The 19912-nt window shown below is 40.9% G+C and overlaps 1 protein-coding gene across 2 annotated transcripts; it reads left to right on the top strand.

Moving 5' to 3' along the window:
• The first annotated feature begins 1050 nt into the window (after positions 1-1050).
• On the top strand, positions 1051-19803 carry LOC144608700 (coatomer subunit delta). Of its 2 annotated transcripts, XM_078426710.1 has the most exons (11): positions 1051-1183; positions 5770-6033; positions 7892-8071; positions 9224-9429; positions 10829-10876; positions 11272-11430; positions 13732-13897; positions 14676-14823; positions 16882-16990; positions 17524-17728; positions 19189-19803. In XM_078426710.1, exons 1-11 carry the CDS (start codon positions 1181-1183, stop codon positions 19276-19278), a joined length of 1578 nt encoding a protein of 525 aa, XP_078282836.1. In that variant the 5' UTR covers positions 1051-1180; the 3' UTR covers positions 19279-19803. The 2 variants fall into 2 exon arrangements, with proteins under 2 accessions (XP_078282836.1, XP_078282837.1); XM_078426711.1 differs by lacking the exon at positions 10829-10876 and having other exon boundaries at positions 19189-19802.
• Positions 19804-19912: the final 109 nt, after the last annotated feature.

Raw genomic sequence — 19912 nt, 5'->3', positions numbered from 1 at the left:
TGGGTGTGTGTGTGGAGGGTGGGTGTGTGGGGTGTGTGTGGGTGTATGTGTATGAGTGAGTGTGTGGGGTGGGTGTGTGTGAGGGGTGTGAGAGAGGGTATGTGAGAGAGGGTGGGTGTGTGGGCTGTGTGTGGGTGGGGGGGGGTGTCTATGGGGTGTATGTGTGTGGGTGGGTGTGTGGGTGGGTGTGTGTGTGAGTGAGTGAGTGAGTGAGTGTGTGGGGAGGGTACGTGTATGTGAGTGTGGAGGGTGTGTGTGGGGTGTGAGTGGGTGTTGTGTGTATGTGTGTGGGGTGGGTGTATGTGTATGTATGTGTGTGAGAGAGGGTGTGTGTGTAATGAGTGTGTGGGGTGGATGAGAGGGTGTGGGAGTGAACATGAGTGAGAGGGTGTATGAGTGAGAGGGTATGTGTGTGGGGTGTGTGTAGTGAGTGTGTAGTGAGTGTGTGAGGGTGTGTGTGTAGTGAGTGTGTGGGGTGGATGAGGGTGTGCAGTGTGTGTAGTGAGTGTGTGGGGTGGGTGAGGGTGTGTGTGTGTAGTGAGTGTGTGGGGAGGGGGAGGGTGTGTGTAGTGAGTGTGTGGGGTGGGTGAGGGTGTGTGTGTAGTGAGTGTGTGGGGTGGGTGAGGGTGTGTGTGTATGTGTGTAGTGAGTGTGTGTATGTGTGTAGTGAGTGTGTGGGGTGTGTATGAGAGTGTGTGAGGTGTGTGTAGTGAGTGTGTGGGGTGTGTATGAGAGGGAGTGTGTGTGTAGTGAGTGTGTGGGGTGGGTGAGGGTGTGTGTGAGAGAGAGGGTGTAGTGAGTGTGTGGGGAGGAGGAGGGTGTGAGAAGTGAGTGTGTGGGGTGTGAGAGAGAGGGTGTGTGTGCGCAGTGAGTGAGGGGTATGTGGGGTGAGTTTGAGAGAGTGTGGAGTGTGTGTGTAGTGACTGTGTATGAGAGAGTGTGAGTGAGTAGTGAGAGGGGGTGTGGTGTGAGTGTGACGCTGCCCTTTGACCCGGCGGGGTGCGCGCTTCCGCTTGGAGACGTGGCCGCCGCCGCCGCCGCTGCCATATTCCGGGCGCTCACTGCCTGCCTGTCGCCGCCCGCCCGCCTCTCCCCCACCCACCCCACCCCACCCCACCACCTTGGACAACAGCGACACTTCACCCCCCATCCCGAGAAGAGGCTCGCAGACGTCGCGGAGATGGTAAGCGGCCCGTGTGTGTGTGTGTGTGTGAGTGTGTGAGTGTGCGGTGTGTCGGGCCCGGCGTCACTACACTAGGCCTCAGGCAGTCTCCACAAAGACTAGTAGTCCGCCCTCATCGCCTGCCCTGCCCTGCCCTGCCCGGCACCCCGTCTTTAGTTTAATCTAAGGCCCAGGCTCGGCTATGTGTTAACCTGCTGGTCGCAGTTTCAATGGCGATCAGGAGAGAACGGGCGCGACTCGCGTTTTGTCTGAAAATGTATGTTAAATATGGAGCCGAACCTCGGCTGTGTTTCTGGGGAAAGGAGGGAGGCCCCTTGTGTTTTGTCTCAAACACGAAACGTCGCTCTTTCCATTCCTTCTCCCCACAGATGCTGCCTGTCTCCCCGAGTTACTCCAGCATTGTGTGTGTGTGTCTATCTTCGGTGTAAACCAACACCCTTCCCCCTTTAGTTGAATTGCTTTAAAAATACTCTTTGCCACATACTTAAGTGGACCTGGGCGTTTCACTTGTAAAGCCGGTCCTCTTTAAGGGTTATGTTGAATAAGGCTTTCACTTCTTAATCATGTATTTCTTTAACATTCTTCTGGTACCGAGAAGAAATTACTGAAATATTGCAATACGAATATATATATTTTTCTTTAAGCGAGTTGCTTAATCCAAAGCGATTGCTTAACTTGACAGAAGTTAAAGATTCAGAAATATTTGCAACTAATGCAATATTTAAATATTGGTTTCTGTATTAGATGTTTATGCCTTTTTAGTATACACTCTTTTACACTCCTTTCAGCATGGAGTGACACGACTGGCATTTTTTTTTCTGTGTTGTGTTGATATGACACATCATCATACAATGCATTGTGAAAAAGCAGATCCAGTCATGGTTTATTTGTTTGAAATTGAATGTTAATTCACTTGTGTTAGTATTGACAATCTACATAACCAAAAGTATAATCATTGAAGTTTTTAATTTTTGATGTTGGCTTTGTCACTTACTTTGAGTAACAATTTGACATTGGGAGAGAAGTGCATCAGGGTGATCAAATGCCACCATTTGTCATCTGAAGCAGTGTGTATAGTAGCGATGCACTAATCATGCTTGTTAAATGCATTCCAGGTATTGGGATTTATGTCTAGGTTGGTGTAAAACAAACATTTGGAACTTTAAAATGCAGATTAAGATTTTTATCTTTAAATTTAAGGGAACAAAATGTTTTATTTGGAATTCAAAATTGCAAATGGTTTTAAACATATGGCAGTGTACATTTCCATGCTTTTAACACCAATTTTGTTTATTGCCATTGGCGGTAAATATTGGGTATTTTGGATGGCATCTTCACAGCAGTTGTAAATTAAGTATACGTTGAGGTCGGCATTTATCCAACTCTAATTGTCCCATCGCTCCCTTACCTCCCTCAATATCCTAGGATAGATTCAATCAGACCCTGGGGACTTGTCCACTTCAACATTTTTCAAGCTACACTTCCTTAATATTGACATGCCCTAGAATGTCAACATGCCCTTGTCTGATTTCATTGTCATCCATCCTTTTCCTTGGTGAATACAGATGTAAAATACTGTAATGAGTATTGTTCACTTCCTCTGGCCCCATCTATAAATTCCCTCCTCTACCCTTGAGTGCATCTACCAGCTTGCTCCTCATGCATGTATAAAATGTCTTGGGATTCCCTTTAATCTTACTTGCCTCAGAAGGCAGTGGAGGCCAATTCTCTGAATGCTTTCAAGAGAGAGCTAGATAGAGCTCTTAAGGATAGCGTAGTCAGGGGGTATGGGGAGAAGGCAGGAACGGGGTACTGATTGAGAATGATCAGCCATGATCACATTGAATGGTGGTGCTGGCTCGAAGGGCCGAATGGCCTACCCCTGCACCTATTGTCTATTGTCGAGGACATGACATGTCCCCTTTAAGCTTTCCTAATTCCTTGTTTAACTTCTTTCCTGTTTTCTTTATCCTAAGGGCCTTGTCCAATTTTAGTTTCCAAAACTTTGCACAAGTTTCTTTTTGACTAAACTTGGAATATCTCTTGTCATTTGAGATTTTCAAACCTTACCATTCTTACCTTTAGGAACACTTTGGTCATTAAACAACTGGCCTTTAAAAGACTCCCATATGTGTCATATGTGGATTTATAAACAAACAATTATTCCAAATGTACTTTTTCCTGATCCTTTCCCCAACATAGCCCTTTCACTTTAGAACCAGTTTCATCCTCATCCATAGCTATCTTAAAACTTATGGAGTTCTGATCACTGTTCCAAAAATGTCCCGTGACTGAAATGTGGATCACCTGTTCACTTGTTCCCCAGTACAATGTCCAATGTGACCCCTTTCTGAGTTGGATTATCTTCATATTGTTTAAGCAATTCTCCTTCAGATGGGGAAGTCTGCCCCGTCTAAACCCCAGGCACTAACAGAACCCCAGAAGCAAGAATTGCAGTATTTCAGAAAAGAGAAGAATATGACAATGGGAATGCAGTTTTCTTTATTTTGTGTCATATGTAAAATGTTTGGTTGTTAATCTTTATGATGGAGCTCTGTTGAATATTGGGGGTTTTGGATATGGGCACAGAGCAGTCTATTACTTATTGACCAGCCTTGACGGCTATGGAATATTTAGGTCAGGTTTGAGGGACAAAGTGACTGACAAATTATTTTGCTATTCTTTTCATGGCACAAGATCAGGAAGAAATTTCAAATAATATTGTAACTAAGTAAGAACCTGTCCGTTTTTTCACATATGTGATATAATTTGTATCTTGGTGTCTTACTAACTTTAGCTTTGTGGGAAGCTATCTGGGTTTTACATATTTTGCTTTGCATATGTTAGTTAATGCATGTTTAAAGACCACGGCAGTCTGACTGAATTTGGCTGGCGGTGCTAATTAACTTTGACAAAGCTACATATTTAAGCAAACAGTAGCAAAGTAAGCCACCAGTTGGGCAGACGAGTGTCCATGATGCAGGTGACCCCTGCATCATGAGTAGGGTTGTGTTCCTAGAAAATGGTCTCTCACATTTCCTTACCAGTCATGTCAGTTAACAATTCGTACTCTACAAGGCGATGGGTATATTGTTTTGCATTGGGAATTGAAATTGCAATGCATTTCACTGTTAAATCTTTCATTGTTAACTGTCATGACTGGTAGATTTTTAAAAGCGCATGTCTCTTGATAAAATTATGGCTATGGTATACAGTATCTAATCTTTTGCCAACCCATTTTCTTTTCTTCTGGGGAATTAGAGGCCAAGTGAGGCTAGCTAGTAAAGAGGGATTGGTTTAGGTGGGTTGAGAAGTATCCTTTGTGCCACCTTGACACAAAGTTCCTGCGACCCTCCTCCATGTACGTAGTTGAACCGCGACCTTTTTTGGATGAGCCATGTGAAAGACACATTGAATGGAACTTTTTCCACACGTTTAAGCAAGTGGTGATACATTTTGTAGTATTCGCTCTGTGGCTAGAATGCAGAGATTTTGAATAAAACAGCAAAGTATGCACATGAACTTGTCCCCAGATGAAATAAATTATCTATAAGGGTATCAGTTGAAGGATAAATGTTGAGTGGGGGTTAAATTAAATGAATGGTGATTTTTCTCATTTATGAGGGCTGGACTGTGACTTGATCCCCCTAAATGTCACTGAGACATATAGATAGTGCTTTGAAATGATGCAGTCTGTATTCTTAAACATTGAAACAAAATCTTTAATTTTATATCACAGGCAGTCTCCAGTTTCCACTCCTGAGAACTGTTTGTAAGATGGAAATGAACTGATTTAATGAATGAAGGATCATTCAATGCTCAGCTGTTGTATGTTCACATTCGGTCATGGCTGATGTAAATGTTCTTTTGCTTGATCTTTTTGTTTTGTTTGGTGAAGGATAAAGAAATCTTCTCAAACTACATCTTGGGTTGACCCAAGGCCTAAATAGTGTTTTTCTAGGGAGAGTTCTAGAATTGTATTGCTTTCTAGACTTTGCTGAGAATTGGAAATTCTATATTCTTTCTCTTGATCAATTAGTGCATTTAATATTGTCTTATTAATATTAAATGGTTTTAAAACATCTTTGGGAGTAGAAGTGCTGAATATTCTTTTTTTTGTGATCCAGAATATGTTAGTTTGGTTTCGGTGTGGATTTTATAAGCACCTTATCCTGTTTCTCTTGAATAGATATAACCTGGAAACTTAATCCAAGACCAGTTTTGTTTTTAAGTTTGTATGGTGGCAACTTTGATACTTTAACATTATCAAATAGTTATGCTCAAGATTGTGCACAAGGATTTGTTGCAAAAGTACAGCACCACATTAGTGCTAAAGAACAAATCAAATTGACAATCCACAGTGAACTCCATGTTTCAAGAGAAAAAATATTTGCCGCATCTGTTGCGAGGAATTTTGGGTTATAATGGTTCCATCAGTCATGTCCCAGTCTTCCTCTTTTCACTTGATGTATTTTGTAACCTATATCTGAGTTGCAGGAAAAAATAATTTTAAACAATACCTCTGTACCGATTTACTCTGGTGTAAATGTGCCCTTATTGTGTTTTTGCTTCCCCCCACACTCTAGGTGCTGTTGGCTACAGCTGTCTGCACCAAGGCCGGGAAGGCAATTGTCTCACGCCAGTTTGTAGAAATGACACGGACTCGTATTGAAGGCTTGCTGGCAGCATTCCCTAAACTCATGAACACTGGGAAACAGCACACATTTGTGGAGACGGAGAGTGTGCGGTACGTTTACCAGCCACTGGAAAAACTCTACATGGTGTTGATCACAACTAAAAACAGCAACATCCTGGAAGATTTGGAAACACTCCGTCTATTCTCTCGAGTGGTAAGACCAATAAACAAGCTATTAGTGTGCACAAACTGAAATGCAGTGGATTGAATTTTAGAATATACATTTCTATCAATTTCCCTCCTGGGATAAATAAAGTTTATTGGTACAAATTAACTTGTAAAAAATCCTCTCGGACACCAGCAATTCCATTATCCTTGTCGTTACCGTTGTTATTGTGCTTCATATATGATAGGTTCAAATGTTTTTATAGACTGATCCTGTAATATCAGGAGGTTATTTGATGTTATAACTTGTGAAAAATGGAAGATAGATTTGTACTGCTGGATTAACCATTTGAGATGGGGACAAACAAGCAGGTGTTTTCTTAAGCTAAATATGATTGGGGGGTATTAAAATTCAAAAATAATTGTTTAGTCGTTTTAAGCATGGCTGTCCTGTTGGTGTATGTATATTTTGAGATTTAGCTTAACTTTGCTCGCTCTTCGTAATCAGCTGTCTGTGAGATTCTGACCACATCATATGCAAGCTATACTGGTGCCAGTAATATCGTAACGAGCTTAGCTAAGAAGATGTTACACCTTGATAGTGGCAACATAGAAAAATAAAAGTAGCCCATGTTTGTTTTTCCTTGCAATCCATCCATTTTTGTGGTGCAAAATTTGCATGTTTTTTTTTGTTGTTAAAATACAAGGATTTTTCATGACAACTTTTTTTTCTACATCATCAAAAAACTCGTGTGATTCAGTCCCATTTTGTGCAGGCATTTAAATCAGGAAATGTTTTCTCTTGGCATATTTCTCAAACAATACCTTTTTAAAATGCAATATTATTATGTATATATATCTTGCCCTGTTCCTGATTGCTTATAAAATATTCACTTGTGAATTTCCCATTGAAGTATTCACTACATTACACTGTAGAACTCATTTCATTTTACTCTAGTTCACAATTAATTTCCTTTCTTGATTGAAGAATTGTGTTGGTAATGTCAGCATGCAATAAAAAAAGTCAAATCAACTAAAGTTTCACATGAAAGAGCTGAAAATTGGGTCATTTGAAGGCAAGTTATTTCGCTGGAGTAGTTTAGCCAAAACTAAACTACTAGAGATCAGTCACGAGGTACAAGGAGGAGTTAATTCCATGGACATTTGTTAAAGTAATACTTGTGACTGATCTTTAGAATCCCAGGATGAAGCTGTAAACAGGTGTTCTGGAAATCAAAGTGTTTACTCTGAAAGATAATTGAGGAATGACTGTTCAAGAAAGATTTGCCAATGTTTAATTTGAAGAACATGTATAAGATGGGCCGTGATTCTTGAATAAGAGATATTGTAACTTAAAATTTATAAAAAGTGATGGGGGGGGGGAGTCATGAGAGTGGGATTTGGACCTATTTTAAATAACATTATGCGTAGTATTAGATATAATCTTTAAGATGAGAAAGTTTATTTGAGATTAAATCGTTTAGGTGAATATGCTGCACAACTCTATTTTTGCCTGATTTATTTGGAGAAAATTGGAGAATGCTTGAGCTAATCAGATTTAGTTTTAGAAATTGTTTACCTTGTGTTTGGAAACCCCTTGCTGATTTTTGTGGTGTTGGTGATTTTGGAACAAGTCCTGAATGGAGGTATACATATCATAATGGATCCTCTTCTGATCTGTATCAGTTTGTGATACTGTACCCAGTTAACACTTGATACGATCAAAGGAGCTGGTTTCTATTTCCCTTATAATATTTATTTCCAAAGCCTAACTGATTTATATTCCCAGAAAGCTAGTAAAAAGTTCACAGACCACGGGCATGGTAATATTTTGACTAAATCCCTTTAAAATTGCTTATTTTTGTCTGCCTTACAGGCGTTTGGATCAACTGCTTTTTGTTTTGTAGATTCCAGAGTATTGCCGAGTGCTGGAAGAGAGTGAGATATCAGAACATTGTTTTGACCTAATCTTTGCCTTTGATGAGATTGTGGCATTGGGCTACCGTGAAAATGTCAATCTAGCCCAGATCAGAACATTCACAGAAATGGATTCCCACGAAGAGAAAGTTTTCCGTGCTGTTCGAGAGGTAACCAAGATAAAAAACAACCCCGCTGGTTCAGTCAAACTTTTAAAACTAAGCAGGGGAAGATTAGATTTCAAACTCTTGTGAATCAAAGATAGACATAAAATGCTAGAGTAACTCAGCGGCTCAGGCAGCATCCCTGGAGATCATGGATAGGTGAAGTTTTAGGTTGGGATATTTCTTCAGACTGATTGTAGGAGGGGGTGGGAAAGAAAGAATAGAGAGGAGGGGTAGGACAGAGTCCAAATGGTAATAGATGAACACGGGTGAGGGGGTTATTTGATAGGCAGATTGTTGGAAAATGGGAGAGATGTGGAGACGGGTGTAAGGCCAAAAATAAAGAGTTGCAAATTGGGTGTCCATTCTAAACGACCCAAGGGGAGGGGGGAAGAGTTTTGGGGGAGGAAGAAGAAGGCTATTGTGGGTTAGTTAAAATCAGAAAATTCAATGTTCATGGGTTGTAAGCTACCAAAACGGAATACGAGGTGCTGTTGGTCCAGTTTGTAAGTGGCCTCACTAGCTAAGGAGGAGGCCCAGGACAGAGAGGTCAGTATGGGAATGGGAATTAGAATGCTTAGCAACCAAGAGTTCCAGTAGGCCTTTGCGGATCGGGTGCAAGTGTTTGGCAAAGCGGTCACCAAGTTTGTACTCGGCCTCGTCGATGTCCAGGAGCCCACAACCTGCAGTAGGTGAGGTTAGAGGAGGTGCATGTGAACCTCTGTGTCATCTGGAAAGACTGCTGGGGTCCCTGAATGGAGGCGAGGGGGAAGGTATGGGGACAGGTGTTACAACTCAAAAGTCTCTTGCCCCAAAGTCGTGTTGCGTCCTGACTGAAATGTGTCACTAACCGTTAACATCTCTGGGTCTAAATGCTGGAATTTTGTTGCCAAGCCTTTGTGTGTTCGTACTCTAGTCAGAAGAAATAGTTCAAGAAACCATTAGTCATCATCCTGAGGAAGCAATAAAGGCAGACCTTGACCGTGTTGCATGGATCCCCAAAATACCAAGACATTTTTGAACTCCAAAATAATCCACTTGTTGCCTTCTGGACAAAATATTCAAAAATGAAAGCCTTATTTACAATCCATATTCTATGTAGTATAGGCAAACCTTTCAAGTCTGGGCTATGTAAATTTTTTTGCATTTCCTTTTAAGACACAAGAACGTGAAGCAAAAGCGGAGATGCGCCGAAAGGCCAAGGAATTGCAACAGGCTCGCAGAGATGCAGAAAGACAAGGCAAGAAAACTTCTGGCTTTGGAGGGTTTGGCAGTGGAGGAATCTCCAGCAGCTCTGCATCCTCCATGATAACAGACACCATCATTGAACCAGAGAAACCAAAGGTGACACCGACAGTGATGAGGTGGGTGACCACTTACTGCTGCTTCATGTGGTCTAATTAATACAGGAAACTATCTTCCCACGAATAAGCTGATTGTACCTTAAGGATATCTGTCATAAGTCTGTTGCATGAATGTGACTGATGCTTGTGGGTTTTTTGTATCAGTCCTGTGTGAGGTTGGTCACACCATCAGTGGTGTCTGCTTCTTTACTGCAATGCATTATGCACTTTTTATTAATTGCACTTATTTTCAATTTCAGTGACAAGGATAGTGATCACTGATTTTATATTAAATGTATATTAAATATATCTGCTGCTCCAAGATAAATCAAAATATTGGAGAAATGTGCTCAGTTTTGCGCTTCAAAAAAACCTGTTGGAGTAACGGGATAGAAGGATAGGTGTTCCATTTTCATTCAACTGCATAGTGATGACTTGGAAGACAATTCAGATTGTGTTCATTTCAAAGTGAGAATTTGGAATGGAAATGGCCCAGTGAGGTAGACATTTGGACTTTTGAGAGGAATTGTTAGAACATCTCAACCACACTACCCTGTAACTGCACATAATTGACTTTACAGTAAAGGCTGAATATCTTCAGGTTTATCAAAGTTCTGGCTTCCTGAATTTGACATAAAACAGTTGTTACTATCACTACATTGTAATTCTTATTGAAGAAAGCAGTGTTGTTTATTATATATTTGTTAAACTATGAAGTCTTATCTACAAAGTCAACATCTATCCTCCTATTCCCATCCTGGGTTTACAGCTAATTGACATTCTTGTAGATGACCTGCATTTTGATTTTGAGAGGGATGTGCGTTTTGTTTCTCTGGTATGTGAGAATACTGACAGTTACAGTTGGAGCTTTGCTGCTTTCAGTGCCTGCTTTATTTTCTGAATTCTACATTTTAGAGATGAGTCAAATGCTGAGTAGGTTTCAATATATAACAGACACTGGCATGCAATGATCTCCCATGATGTGTACATCGTCAGCTAAAGGACCATTTTACAAAGAACCCTGATAGCCTTCCTGTTTAATTCTTTTGACTTTCAAATTTGTTTGAGTCATTTTTGAGCTGGTGTTCAAGAACATCCAAGTCAAGCAAATATATCTTTAAAGTCTGGTCCATGATGGACAGATTGACAACAATAGCTTTTAAAAACAAAATCTTTTAAAGAATTAAATGTTGAATGTGTCTGAAATCACTTGAGTAAAGAGATAATGGTGTTTTTACCCCTGCAGCTTTCCTTACCAACCAGCTGAGACACTTGCATTTCGTATTGTAGGGTAGCCTTTAAGAGTTAATTATTCCTTGGCCTGTTTCAGTTTGTAAAACAAAAAATGTTAGTTATATATTATGGATCAAACCTGTGCCATTTTAAACCCATTATCACTTGTGTTCTCTTATGGATTAAGGGCTGATGCAGCAGGTCTTGCGTGTGAAGCTGCTTTATATATAATCAGGTACGGTGTGCTTCAATTGCTCTCAGTAATGCATGGGAAGGGGGCCCTTCCTGCAACACCCAGTACACGGCAGCCTATTGAGTTGAAGGCCCTTTTTGTTTTCTTCTGCTTATCTTGGCTTGATTGTGGTGTCACTGTGTGCATAGTAGACTTTAAAAATGTTTACAGATATACATTGGTATAATTTGTGTACTGTACAAAGCACATTTTTGGGTAAGGTGCTGCAATGTCACAACAGTCAAAAGTTAACATCTGCTATTGTTTGGGAAAGCTGGTAGAATTACATAGGTAAATATGAAAATATGGGCATGTCAAATGGTAAACTGAGTTCATTGTTAAACCTAGAGTTTAACCCTCCAACTTTAACACATATACATCTCCATTTGTTTCCTCAGACCTTCTGGTCCAAGCAAAGCCTTAAAACTTGGAGCAAAAGGAAAAGATGTGGAGAATTTCGTAGATAAACTGAAACTAGAAGGAGAACAAATCAGTTCCTCGACAAAGCGTTTGTCAGAAGCAGCTAAAGTGCTGTCGCCTCCCATTAACGTAGAAAGGTGGGTTTTGTTTCTCCGTACAGTATCCAAATATATATTTTTCCACGGGTGATGTATTTTCGTCTTGTACAGTTTCTTGTCACTGTTAAGCCATGCTTATCACCCATGCATCCACTGTCTCATCGCCCACAACTAGAAAAAGACGTTATTCCCAGGGTGCCTCAGATACTTTAAAGAATGGAGACCAGCCCGACTAATAACAGAAGAATGGTTTCTCTGCTGACTGTTACGCGTATATGTTGCCAAACCAGTGGTCCGTGAATTGCAGTTTGGATTCTGCCATTTGATGGATGACCCTCGTGGAACTAATCCAAGAAAAATGAAAGAAGTAGCACCTTTATAGTGTTTTTATTACTTTTATCCATCAGTGAAAGACCCTCCTTAAATTTGGCTCCATCCTTCGCTTGCACCACGATACTATGAATGAACCAGCAGACGTGCGACACAGTTGTATCTTTGAAACACAGGAAGTGCCTGAGAAGGTGATTCTGATAAGTTTTACCAGTGAGATGCCAAGATTAAAGAACTATTTTTCATTCTGAGTTGGTGGTGATTAGTTGGCTCTCCTCTGAGTTGTGGAGCCTGATGCACAAAGGGATCTTGGAGCAAAGCAGGGCGAACTTTAATTGCACCTGATGATGATACTGAAATTAAATTGTGGATCTACTTCTGACACATTATCAAGCAATATAACTCTCTTCACCTGTCAGTGTTGCATCACGGGGAAATGACGAGATGGATTGCCGAGCACTGATGTCTTCACCAGCAGCAGTGTAATTGATGTGAGGTCACGCTCAAAAAATACCTCGTTGCAGTGCCCAATGTGTATTGTATGTGTGACTGATCATCAAATTTTCAAAGCTGTCTACTGCAGTGCTACTGTCTAATTTTCATTATAGTAAGTAGAAGAAATGTTCTGAGGTCATTAAAGGATGCTTTGAAATTCCCCCGGGTATTACCTACCCAGTAGATTGTTGCAACAAGATATGGCCATGCTGGTTCAAATGAATTTGAGGTTGCAGAGCATTGAAACTAAGTGTAAAGCACCCCAGTCGAAAAATGTGTCTCTGAATTTCAGTGTGGTTTGAAATCCTATTGACATGCTCGTGATCAGAGATGCCTATAATAAATTGAAAGAGTGATACCACACCAGTTTAGCTGGCATTACATGCTAATGCTGCCTAATAGATCTAATCCTTTGGCACCAGTTTGTTTTCCTGATGACCCAAGAAATTTAACATTTGAATGTCTTTTAGTTGCTGCCAATACATTTCATACAATGTATCAGGTTGTAATTTGTTTGTATGGTAATCGTACGGTAACTTCCCCGCCCCCCCCTTCTCCTCCTGGTTGCTTGTTAAAGATTATGCTTCTGGACTTTTGTGCTTTCTTTTATTTTACACCTACTTTTGGAAATATTAGCAAACTGAGGCTGGAATGGTGAAAGGCCCTGTATCTGCCAAGCCTGTATCTTCCTGCTGAGGGCAGCTGATCTGGCACAGGCTATGGTTAATGAGGGTTTTTTCTATGTACCTTTACAGATTAATAGACACCCACTCCTCAATCTCCAGACGCTTACTCCTGGCTCATGTGATGTAGGTTTGAGGTCAGGAGAAATGTCTTCAATCAAGCTTGTGAAATGTGTTTTTATCCCAAAGGAGTAAAGGTGGTCAATATTTACAGGAAATTGAGGAGTGTAGGGGTAAGAGAGAAAGTGAACTTGAAGTAAGGGGTTGGCTGTGATTGACTGTTTTTCCCCTTTCGTCCTTTGTGTAAATACACCAGCACTGAGCACCCATTTCCCTCTGAGATGAAGAAAACAATATCATTTAACAACTGGGATCTACTTTTCCATTAAAATACTGAGCAATGACTGAGGTGTGTCTAGATAGAGCTCTTAAGGATAGCAGAGTCAGGGGGTATGGGGAGAAGGCAGGAACGGGGTACTGATTGATAATGATCAGCCATGATCACATTGAATGGCGGTGCTGACTCGAAGGGCCGAATGGCCTCCTCCTGCACCTATTGTCTATTGTCATGGAATTTGAGCCTTCGGTTTGTATGCAGCAAAAAGCTACAAGTCTGTTAAAAATCCAAACATAGTCATAGCATCAGTGGAGGGCCTTATCAACAAACCCAAGGCTGTGTTCAAGCCAAGTTTTGAGTCCATAATCCAGTGATGTATTTCAGGAGTGTATGTATTTCAGTCTGATCCGTCGTATGCCAAACAAAGATTTTTATTTTTTTTGCGGAGTTTAGATTGTTCTGGTGATCTTAACATTTTCTTTGCAACCTATGCAGCGTACATCTGAAGATTGAAGAGAAAATATCGTTGGTATGTGGCCGGGATGGCGGCTTGCAAAGCATGGAGGTACATGGCATGATCACGCTGCGGGTTACTGATGAAAAGCAGGGGAGAATTCGTCTTCAAGTGGAGAATGATGATAAAAAAGGAATTCAGCTACAGGTAAATGTAATGCTGTATATGTGAGAACACATCTCCTAATTGTTTGTTGCAATTGTGGGGGGAGGGGGTCTCCCCATCAGTTTGGGTGTCGTTTGATTTATTTTGGAGTTTGCCGTAGAGTCATGCAAAGCAGCTGATTCCAATAAATATTTAATGCCGCAGTTGTGCAATTGTAAAACCAGTTTGTCCTCCAGCCACAACTGTGCAGGTGACCTACAGTTTAGTTGCAAGTAGATTTTACATATTGCCTTAAGTACAGAGGCAGCCAGGTTAAGAGGGGAAGAACTTCAGGGCTTGCAACCTTAGCAACTAAGGTCACAGTCAGAACAACAAAGCAATTAAAATCGTTGGTGGTGGGCGGGGCAGTGCTCATGACCAAAGTTGGAAGTGCACAGATCGCGCTGACTGGAGCAGATTTTTTGATATTATTGTGTAGGAAAGAACTGCAGATCTTGTTTACATCGAAGCTAGACACAAAATGTTGGAGTAACTCAACGGGGCAGGCAGCTACTCTGGAGAGAAGGAATGGGTGACGTTTCTGGTCGAGACCCTTCTTTAAACTGTTTGTTGATTCATTTGCACATTTTAAAATATGGGCTCTGATGCAAAACTGCAAACATGATGCAAGGTAGAGATTAGATTTGATTTTCTGGGCCTGTATTCAAAACACTTCTTCTCAACTCCTGGTCGAGCAACCCTTTACTGGAGCCACAAATTGCACTGATTTGTGTTTAGGTCATTGATGTTTGGTTTTAAATTATTTTATTTTTGTATCCAGACCCACCCAAATGTGGACAAGAAGCTTTTCACTGCAGAATCGTTGATCGGCTTAAAGAACCCTGAAAAATCCTTCCCACTAAATAATGATGTTGGCGTCCTGAAGTGGAGGTTGCAAACCACTGATGATACCTGTATTCCCCTCACCAGTAAGTTTTTAAAATCCTGTAATAGCATTGCTGCTTGTTCATCTTCCTATCAACAGAAGAAAATGTTCTCAGCGTTTCATGGAGTGATTGATCACTCTTTGCTCTTAACTCCCAGAACTCCTGGCTCTTCAATTTGATTAAGATTTTATTCCCTCGGCCTTATTCCTCCTTTTGTGCTGTGGTGTAAAATCGTAAAGATAGACACAAAATGCTGGAGTAACTCAGCGGGACAGGCAGCATCTCTGGAGAGAAGGAGGAATGGGTGACGTTTCGGGTCGAGGCCCTTCTTCAGACAGACGTAAAAGTGGGAATTTGTGTTTGAGATTACAGAATACCTGGGGTATTTCGTATTTAAAATGCTCTATGGGCAATTTGTGGTAAATTAAACACAATTGTTCCGAGGAGCAGAATTTAAAGAAGTAATCCTTCATTTCTCAGCGGCTGCTTATAAATACAGGGGTTCCTCGAGACATGGATGACATGACTTTAAAAATCCCACTTTACACTAATTCTCCCTTGTATTTTAACATACGATATGTGGATGTTTCTGACAACCACAGGTGAAACATTCCCCTCTCCAGGCAGAACAATGTCAAAGCCGCGCCACCATCTCTCGCAGGTGGGCGCGTGCTAATATAATATCCCGTCGCTATAACGGGACATATGATTGTCTGCCATAACCCAATAAGGGGGTTAATATCTACAGTACGCTGTCACTTTGTCTTTGCCACGTTGGGGGAAAGACAGCACCATTGTGGTCGTTCTATCGTACACACTGAATTGTCCCTACTGTGTGGGTGAGAACTAGTGCATGGGTGATCACGGTTGGTGCGGAGTTTGTGTTTGCATGTTGTATTTCTAAACTAAAGATAAAGTGGTTGAAAAACACCATTTGCTCCATCCACCTAGTGGTCATTCATGAAACAGCGAGCTCGGTCTACAACAGATTTTGTCTGCTGTAACCTAAATCCATTATAATGATGCCCGTTGAAACGAGTTTACTGTACTCATGGCTGACACACAAAGAGATTGGCTAATGGACAGTTCCCTTCGCATATTCCTGGGACCGCCAGTGGTGTGGTTTGTTACTTAAAACTGGCAACCTTAGGTCTCATGATACAAAATCGTTAAATTCAAATGTAGAAACCTGTGAAGTTGTCTGCCACTTTGTTCAGGAATGATGCAAATACATTTCACTTCCTCCATGTATGCATTTCACTGTTTACAATCAACGATTTAGACGATGGAATTAAATGTGACATCTCCCACGTTTGCGGATGACAAAGCTGGGTGGCTTATGTTTTCTAATGGTTTATTTGTGAGAAAGAAAATAAAATTAGGCAAGGTTCCTAAAGTTCTTTGTTTTAGAGATTTGATAAGAAGAAAATATTGTTCCCTCAATACATTGAGACAAAAGGCAATAAAACATTTATTCGCAAATCCAGAAATTACCAAATCAGACTCCGAAGTGGGGAATATTTCCTATATTTTCCATCATCCAGCAATTTAATTTTAATTATGCAATTAGTTGGCTACATCTCATTCCACTTCCTTCTGCCCTTTCACAGTCTTTAAACCTTTATTTCTGGCGCTCCTTTAATATCACTGCTGTGGCACAGAGAGACACACAAGATGCTGGAGTAACTCGGCCTGTGGCCCAGAGAGACACACACAAGATGCTGGAGTAACAGCCTGTGGCCCAGAATCCGACTTTATTTCTGATGCTTAGAAAGAGAAGCTAATTGTGCACATTGCTGTGTAGAATATTATCCCAAGTCGTTCACGCTTCCATTCATAACCAGAACTCTATTTTGTGCAATTAGGAAACACTGGTTTTCTGATTTGACTAATCAATGCAACAATAAAAATGCGTTTCCAATGGAGGTGTTAAATCAGATCTAATTGATTTCTGCAGATGTTTTGAAGATTTTGGGTTTTTCCAGCAATGAATAAATAAATTGGGTGGACAGGCTCGAGCAGCTTCAAAGCAGGAGGTGCAAAGTTAAGAGATTGTTGTTGTATTTGAGATGTTTTCATGACTTTCTCTTTCTGCATTAGTTAACTGTTGGCCTTCGGAGAGTGCCACGGGCTGCGATGTAAATATTGAGTACGAGTTACAGGAGAGCAGTCTGGAACTGAATGACGTGGTCATCGCCATTCCACTTCCGTAAGTTTTGTTGTTTAACCAACTGCAAATGTTGATTTTCACTTTGTGATTATTCCAGTGATGTAATTAGCAGCAATAATCCTGTGGCCTCAGGTTCACCAAGGAGGGAGGGATGGTGCCTGGCTTTGGGAAATCTCAGATACGGTGAAAATATTTTGTGATTTTTTTTCCAAACATTAATCCAGTCAGATGACCGATGGTGATTGTCTGTATATTTTAGTGGCTCCCTATCTAAAAAAAACTACAACCACTCTGGAGGCAAGGTAATGTAGTTGGTGGAGCACAAAAGACTATCGGGCTGATGGCCTTTTGTTCTACTGTTTCACCGTACAGTATACCTCTCCGTATTGCCTGATGAACTTGTCAGCACTGTTTCTTTAGATTTTTGACACCTTGTTCTTGTACCTTGCTTTTTAATAAAATTTAAAAAAATGAATGCTCTAAAGGCAGCCCAGACATTCAAGCAATTGTACAAAAGCAATAACTGTTTCCCTGATCCCATTGCACTGACCTTTCACTTCTGTTGTACCCAGGACTGGTGCTGGAACTCTATTAATTAGTGAACTCGAAGGCGAGTATCACCACGACAGCCGAAAAAACTTACTCGAGTGGTGCCTGCCAGTCATCGACGCCAAAAACAAATCTGGCAGCATGGAGTTCAGTATTCCAGGGCAGCCCAATGATTTCTTCCCAATCAATGTGTCCTTCGTATCCAAAAAGAATTACTGCAATATACAGGTACGGACTCTTATTAAAATACCAGACCAATTCAGGGAAACTCCCTCGGGTATAACCTACAAATTGTTCACGTGATAGGATCAGAATTAGGCCATTCAATCATGGCTGATCTATCTTCCCCTCTCAACCCCATTCTCCTGCCTTCTCTCCGTAACCCCCTGACACCCATATTAATTAAGAATCTGTCTATCTCTGCCTTAAAAAATATCCATTGACTTGGCCTCCACAGCCTTCCGTGTCGAATTTGTGCTGAGGGAATTTCTAGGATGCAACCAGTTGATTACCATTTGATTAGGTTTAGTGGAGAGTCTGTTGGCCCTTCAGAGGTTGATTGTAAATTGACCAATTTTCCTAATTGTCTACATGTATTTATGAAGTACATCTCGAAGGTATTTATTCACAAAATGCTGGAGTAACTCAGCAGGTCAGGGCATCTCAGTAGATACCTTCGAGACCCTTCTTCGGACCCGTAGCAGCCAGACAATACATGATTACAATCGAGCCATTTACAGTGTATTGATACAAGGTGTAAGAAAATAACTGCAGATGCTGGTACAAATCGAAGGTATTTATTCACAAAATGCTGGAGTAACTCAGCAGGTCAGGCAGCATCTCGGGAGAGAAGGAATGGGTGACGTTTTGGGTCGAGACACCCATTCCTTCTCTCCTGAGATGCTGCCTGACCTGCTGAGTTACTCCAGCATTTTGTGAATAAATACCGTTGATTTGTACCTGCATCTGCAGTTATTTTCTTACACTATGAAGTACATCTAACGTTCACCGTATGTTGTGGATTTACACATGTTGGGTTGGTTTTCCCAAACCGCATCGCACAGAAACGCTGATGAAAGTTTTGTTACCGCAGCTGTTGAGTACAACTTTAGATCATTAAATTTTCTCATTGGTGACAATGCTTGATGCAAAAAGCATCTAGTCCACCCATTACCTTTTTTAGAGAATAAAGTCTACCATCCTTTGTGACTGTGCCCCCTCCCGGCCCCAATAACATCAACTCAAATCTCGTACAGTCTGGCCCTCCACTTGAGAATGGGCAACAACTGTTATCTATGGTAGCGATCCCCCTCACCCCATGTAGCAAATATTTTGGTAGCAATAAATTGAATGCCATACACTCACCACAACATCAATTGACCTTAAAACCAAATATTAACTAATGTAATAAGTTTAAGATTAGTGTCTATTTCTGGAACTTGAACTCTTCCCCAATAAAAATTATCTGCAAGAATTTTCATTGTCTGACTGTCCAAGGGTGCACCTTTCGTGTGTGGATAACAGTGATTGTCCTTGTGATTTGCTGCCTGGACACTGAAGTTGAAGAGTCTGGCAGCATGGCATTCAGCTGAACTTCAGTAATATTGGGTAGATTATTGTCTGCTGGTTTTTTTTGGAAGAAATGGAGAGAATGGTGGAGATAACGGTTTATGTCCTTGTATCTGTAGGTGAGCGGAATAAATCATGTTGAGAGCAACAGTCCTGTGAGGTTCTCCCTGGAAACCATGTTCTTGGTTGACAGATACGAGATACAGTAACACCAACACGAGAAATATCCAGAAGATGCCAGAGCAGATGTCGCTGAGCTGCACACAAGAACGCAGACCGAAAACTTCAAAAATAAAATTGCACAGTGTATAGGGAAAGATTCTGAGTGCTTAAAGAGCAATGTGGTTTATTATCTCTTGTCCAAACATGCTGACTATCCTCAGATCACAAAAAGAGTTTGATATTAATACTTTAATTAACCAACAAGTAAATACGTCTTTGTTTTGAAAGGGGAGGGGTGGGAGGGATGACATTTGATGGCATCAACAGCATCACCTATGTCAACCACAGCACCACTCGTTCCCCATTGTATTGCCTCGTTGGCTGTAATTATCTTTTTAGACCTTTTTTCGTTGAATTAGTTTTCAAGGTGAAGTGAAATTTTTTCTTTTCCTTTTTTTGTTCCTTGATTTGGATGAAAAATGATCGAAACAGATTTTGTAACCCTGTAAAATGTATGAGGGAATATGGCAACATTCCAATGTAAAAAGACTTAAAAAAAATGTAATCTTTAAGATGATTAAAAGTATATTGTAAAACAATGTGATGTTGCTTTGTTTCTCTGTGGGCTAGTCATCACCACTACCGTGAGACTTTCATCATTGTGTAGAGAACGTATGAACA

The sequence above is a fragment of the Rhinoraja longicauda genome, chromosome 32 (genome assembly GCF_053455715.1).
Source record: "Rhinoraja longicauda isolate Sanriku21f chromosome 32, sRhiLon1.1, whole genome shotgun sequence".
NCBI classification, from domain to species: Eukaryota; Metazoa; Chordata; class Chondrichthyes; order Rajiformes; family Arhynchobatidae; genus Rhinoraja; species Rhinoraja longicauda.
This window is presented reverse-complemented; position numbering and strand designations above follow the sequence as displayed.

What these genes read in the sequence shown, in the direction of transcription:
- LOC144608700 (XM_078426710.1), top strand. An exon ending in TCCGTCTATTCTCTCGAGTG is followed by an intron (nt 6,034 to 7,891) that starts GTAAGACCAATA and finishes TTTGTTTTGTAG; the next exon opens with ATTCCAGAGTATTGCCGAGT. An exon ending in GCTGCTTTATATATAATCAG is followed by an intron (nt 10,877 to 11,271) that starts GTACGGTGTGCT and finishes TTGTTTCCTCAG; the next exon opens with ACCTTCTGGTCCAAGCAAAG.